This window comes from Delphinus delphis, chromosome 14, assembly GCF_949987515.2.
Source record: "Delphinus delphis chromosome 14, mDelDel1.2, whole genome shotgun sequence".
In the NCBI taxonomy this organism is placed as follows: domain Eukaryota; kingdom Metazoa; phylum Chordata; class Mammalia; order Artiodactyla; family Delphinidae; genus Delphinus; species Delphinus delphis.
In genome coordinates, this window is record NC_082696.1 from 50,696,426 (window position 1) to 50,702,425 (window position 6,000).

At 33.8% G+C, this 6,000-nt stretch overlaps 1 protein-coding gene across 1 annotated transcript in view; it reads left to right on the top strand.

Annotated features, from left to right (window-relative positions):
- Positions 1–5,205, top strand: part of OSTM1 (osteoclastogenesis associated transmembrane protein 1) — a 39,047-nt gene extending 33,842 nt beyond the window's left edge. Inside the window, exon 6 of the mRNA XM_060030138.1 lies at positions 3,013–5,205. Within this exon, the coding sequence (XP_059886121.1) occupies positions 3,013–3,068 (56 nt within the window). The 3' untranslated portion in view covers positions 3,069–5,205. The remainder of the gene's footprint in view (positions 1–3,012) is intronic.
- The last annotated feature ends 795 nt before the right edge of the window (positions 5,206–6,000 follow it).

Consider the following 6,000-nt stretch of genomic DNA (forward strand, 5'->3'; position numbering starts at 1 on the left):
GATATAAAAATTCTTTCCCTTGTAAATTTCTTTCTGGCATTTTTTCATGATTTATCTAACTTCACGTCTAATATATCTAACTTAAAAAAAAAAAAGATTGCTTGTACATCAGTTTACATTGAATTTGTAATGTCTTGTCACCTCAAAAAGCTAGCTACTAGAGGAGAGAGTCTTTATCATGGGTGCATTTAGTAAAGTATTTTGAAGATTGCCAGCATTCTGTAAATATGTAATAACTCAGGCCTAAAAGTGCTTCTTTAGGGTAATAACAAAATATTGCAGGGACCTCACTGTTGAGAAACTTTATTTTTCAGGGCTTGGTGTACTTTTAAAGTTTAGCATCTTATTTGCTTTGCAAATCTATTTAACTCTACAGAAGATATATAGTACTTCTGATCAGTGTTTTTGTTCGTTTGTTTTCACAATAAAAGTCATTACCATCCATCTGCTTGTATAAGCCACAAATCCTTTTGTCGTTTAATTTCTTTTAATATCTTTCAATTTCTTAACTTTTTCTTTTCTTTTCTTTCCCCATTCCCTTATTCCCTCCCCTACCCCTTTTCAATTCATCAGCAAGTACTGCCAGCTGTATTTCCAAAAATATATCTTAAATTATCTTTTCTCTATCCCCACTGGTAATACCTTAGCCCAGGCCATCACCGTCTCTTACCAGCACTAAGGCAGAGGTCCCTTAACTGGTATCCCTACTTCTACTTCTTGACCCACTACAATCCATTGTCCGTATAGTGGCTAGAGTAAATTTTTAAACACAAATTTTACCACGTGCTCCTCTCCCATTTGAAACCCTTCCCGTGTACCCGTCGCACCTAGAATAAAATACAGACTTATTCCAAGGTCTGCTCTCCAAGCTGCATGTGACCTGGTCCCCATCTGCATTCCTAAACTCCTGTGTCTACCCCTCTCCTTTCTCATGATGCTGTATGTAGGCAGTCCGGCCTTCTTTCTGCTCCTCTCAAACACCAAGCTCATTCACACTGTCCTCTTTCCGAGGTTCTTGTATTTTTCCCTCCCTGCTTTCCTTGACTGGCTCCTTGTCATCCAGGTCTTAGGTCAAAGGTTACTGACACAAAGAGAACTTTTATGACCCCCCCAACCTAAGAATACACCCTTTTTAAAATTCTTCTGTATCATCTTTCTTTAATAGCATTTAATCACTATTTAGTCTATTCCAATTAACTTTTCCACTTATTTTCTACCTCATTTGTTTGTCTACCCTGACTCAACTGTAAGTTCTATCAGAAAAAGGATTTTGTTTATGTTGCTCACCACTATATCACCAGCATCTAGAAAGTACCTGGCCCATAGTAGATACTCCAAAATATTTGTTGAATAAAAGAACATTGTACTTAATGTTAGCAACTCCTAGAGTGAGTTCCTTAAAATACTAGTCCTGTGAAATTCCTTTTCATGAGCTTCATAATGTACCTGAATATAAATTAAGGCCTCTGAGATTACATCCCCCAAACTTGACAATAGGACCTTTGCATAATACCTATTAATGTTTCATAGAAGCATTGTTTACGAATTAAATGATGAACTTAAGGAAGTGCTAGTGTAAGCAAATAGTTCTTGTGCTGATACCTCATGGAAATTTTAATTTACTTTTCTTTATGCTACCATTTTCTTTATGCTACCATTCATCAAGTCCTATGGTAGGAATTAGGGATTTAAAAAGGAACAAAGCACAATAGATGCCCTCAAAGAACATACCGACCATAATCCAATCATTACAACAAATGTAATAGAAGTGCATACAGTGTGGTTGGACCACAGAGGCATAGAAGACGAACTCTGCATTTGGGGTGTTGGAATTCGCCATTAGAAGATCCCTGGAGTAGAATTTTGGAGGATGTAGGGATTTATCAGATAGAGAATAAGGAAGCAAGGAAGTTGTATTGCTACCTGGTTAGTTTAATGAATTTGGTAATTAGAAACTAGATTACTTTTAATAGTTTTAAACAACATTTAAAACAAAAAACCCTTTTGATTTAGTTTGCTTCCCAGATCCACTGAAGGCTTAAGAAGTAGACTTTCAGTTTAGGCTGTTTTTTAGTTTAAGTTGCTTTTTAAGTTTAGGCTGAAACAATGCACTGGTCCAGGAAGCCATGTTGTCATCTTCTACTTACAGTTGTCAGGGGAGACCCTGATAGAAACTAGAACAGTGGTTCTCATCCTTGGCCACATATCAGAATTATCTGCAGAGCTTTCAAAACACAAAAACAAAAATTAAATGTCTGAATCCCATTGCAGACCTTCTAAATCATAACCTCTATTCTAGTGTTGAGAACCTCTGAAGTAGAGAGATTCCTAGTTATCCAATGTAAGATACTTTCACTATGGCATGGTTGTTTTTAATTTCTGGAACATGAGAAACATTCATGTTTAACTAAAGAACAAAACATATTACCAAGCCAAATAGCCATGATTTTCTTTATTAACTCTAATGACTCAGTCCCTTTAGCATCATGATCAAAACTGATTGTACATATTTTATTAGCTGCCATATATGTTTGTGCACATGTGTGTAATATCCAACTCACTTTTCTTTGTAAGCCATTTGAATGTTTGTTTGTTTTTTTAAACATTACAGAGTTCTTTTACTGAATTCTTTTAAGAGAAATTTAGATTTGGATTTCTAGATTAGACTTTCAAATATATAATTTTTTTATTATACTTTATAGCACTTCCATTTTTAAAGTAGAGTACTTTCATTTTTATTACATATTTAAGACTATATTGTTCAGGATGATATAAATTACATCTGTTTTATTTGGCACTGCTTCTAACAAAATCATGTGCAGCTTCTAGCAAAGTTACATCTTTTGAGGTTGGTAGAAAAAAATAGATTTAGGTTTAATTCTTATAAGATTGAATCTATTCAGATTCAAACATGGAATTAATAGATGAATACTATAGTTTACATAAAATAATGAATAATTATGTTTAGAGAATTAAATTTAAGTTAAAATATAATACTTTTGATTTATTTAGCCAAACGTCTCAAGTCCAGTACCAGCTTTGCAAACATTCAAGAAAATTCACACTGAAACCTACAGAATGGAGAATTGACATCATATCCCATGGATGAATGGTGGAAGACACAGCTTGGTCCAAAAGAAGATAAACCGTGATTTGACAAGTCAAGTTCTTAAGAACTGCAAGGACTTCAGATTTATTTTTAAATAAGAATTTTCAATTTTTCTTTCCTGTTCCACCCCCTTTTTAAAGGTTTGGGTATTTTTAATTTACAGGCATAGCAATGTTGTCTATTTTAAAGTGTATTTGTTATACTAACAAAAGATGCAAGAACAATCTTGTTTTATTTTGTAGGCGTATTGTTACTATTTGAGACTTCCAGTATCTCCTTAGTTAACATAGTATCTCTAGTAGCAAAGTTTTTGAGAACTAACATTTAAAAATTAATCAGTTATAGCAAAGACTTTGAAAAAAATTTACTTGCCGAAAAGTAGCAAGTCCAAAGATTAATTTAAGTTTCTCACCATTGCAGTATTATTGTCACATATATTTAATATGTCATATATTACAAATAATATGTAATTTAATCTCTGGTTTCCTTAAAGTCATTTTTGAAACCACTAGTTATAAACCTCCCCCAAAATTTTTAGAAATGGAAAGGCCCATTACATTTATCTTTGTAAAAAGATTTATGGTAACTGGTTTCTTACTTAACTTTTATAAATAGTGTTTTACACCTTATTTTTGCCTTTATTTCATAAGTAATTTGAAATCACTGGACTGCTTTATTATATTCAGGGCAAGATGGATTCTTTTTATACCAGGGATTTGCATTGTGAATTATATTATTTGGCAATTTATAATTTATTACCACTTTAAATCAAATGTAACATTGTCACAATGTATTTAAATTATGATTTTTTAATAGGAATTTTCTCTTGGGATATATGGGGAGTTTTGGAGGGGAAAAAAAAGGAGGAGTAAAAAAGCTTTTAAGATTCAGAAAATAGACAGGGACCTGAGGGGATGCTCACTATAAGAGCATTGAATGGTTCGTACTGGGGGGCATGAGTCAGAAAGAGAATCTGATACAGAAAGTAGTTCAGTTAAGATGATGCTTATTTTTTTTCTAAATTATTTAAATCAGATAAAAGTGATATATGATTGAAATGAAGTCAGATACTTCACACTCGAAAACAAATTCCTTTTTGGAATGTTTATATCAACCTTTCAAAAAAGCTTCATTTCAGAATTGTTCACATTTTTTTCCCTCAGGTTTTTAGCATTAGGTGTTTCACTTGTTAATTCCTTCTAGCTGTCTTGGTGGAAATAGGCTTTCTTTTCTCTTTCTTTCCTTCTTTCTTTCTTTAATATAAAGCCTACTTTATATAGAAAAACAGTTTGCTTAATTGGTACAAGAATCTGAATCCTTTTATACACTGTAAAATGCTCTTACAGAGAGACGAGAAAGTGTTTTTATTATTTTTTACAATGTTTACCATATATGCAGAGTGAAAGAGTAGCCTCATCCTTGGATATGCAACATATCCAAAAGCTGTTACAGTTTTTCTAGTCTGCTGTGATCCATTTAAAATGTGCTGGGGTTTATTCTGCTGTTACTGTTCATGCTGCTGATGCTAATAGCACTGTCTTGATTTGAAGCATATAGTTGAGGGCCATTGAAAGCAATCTTTCATTAATGCAGATAAAATCAGTTTACATGTACAAAGTTACAAAATGGCATATTTGATTCTGTAAGAGGTGACTCTTTGAGCACCTTTTAATATGTATTTCTGAAAACCATTGCTTTTGGATATGGTTGCTAATAAGCACTTTACAAAAGAAAAGGCAGCCTTTAATATTTTTCTGGTTGAGTCATTGCTCTTTAGAGGAATATCAGCAATAGATTTCAAAAATAAGCATTAAGCACTACCAGTAAAGTGTGTAAATATTTCACTTGTAAAGTCGTATTGAAAAGTTCTTTGCATAGTTCTGAATTCTTAGATTCACAGCATATGTGTGTGCACCAGAACACCTTTAGTTTTTTGGCACTTTGAAATAAACAAAGCAGCTTAAGGAAATTAAAGTGCTATATTTTATTTTTATTATTTATTTATTTATTGGCTGCATTGGGTCTTTGTTGCTGCACGCAGGCTTTCTCTAGTCGTGGCGAGTGGAGGCTCCTCTTCGTTGAGGTGCGCGGGCTTCTCATTGCGGTGGCTTCTCTTTGTTTCAGAGCATGGGCTCTAGGCGCGTGGGCTTCAGTTGTTGTGGCACGTGGGCTCTAGAGCGCAGTCTCAGTAGCTGTGGCGCATGGGCTTAGTTGCTCTGCGGCATGTGGGATCTTCCTGGACCAGGGCTCGAACCCGTGTCCCCTGCATTGGCAGGTGGATTCTTAACCACTGCGCCACCAGGGAAGTCCATATGCTGTATTCTTACAATAAAGTAAGCTACAGAAAAAATGTTATTAAGAAAATCATAAGGAAGAAAAATATGTTTACAGTACTGTACTGTATTTATCGATACTATAAGTTTATGTCATCTGTTTGCAAGATGAATTGTCTGTCAGTACCTACATCAATATTGTCTTATATGATGCAAAATACTGTAGATGTTATACGTATTACTAACACTAGACATCAGAAATGAAGAGATAACGTGAAAAAGAAATTCAGTTTATTTACAGGTATAACAATTCATGCATTGATAATGAAGAAGCAGCTATATGATTGCTTTATGGTAGCCTAGGATAATCAATACAATTGCTTCATGGTAGCCTAGCCTGCTCACTAATGAATGAATTGTTATAAAATTTTTATGGCGTGCATAAAATTTTTATGGCATGCATTATTGCAGTCATATTCATGATACAGTATTGGAAACATAATTATATATTTTTAAAAAACACTTCCCTGTGATGATAGGCTGATACACACTTTCTCCAATTATGAAAGAGAGAGGCATACTGTACAGTTACGTAATTCTTTGAAAGCAAAGTTATAA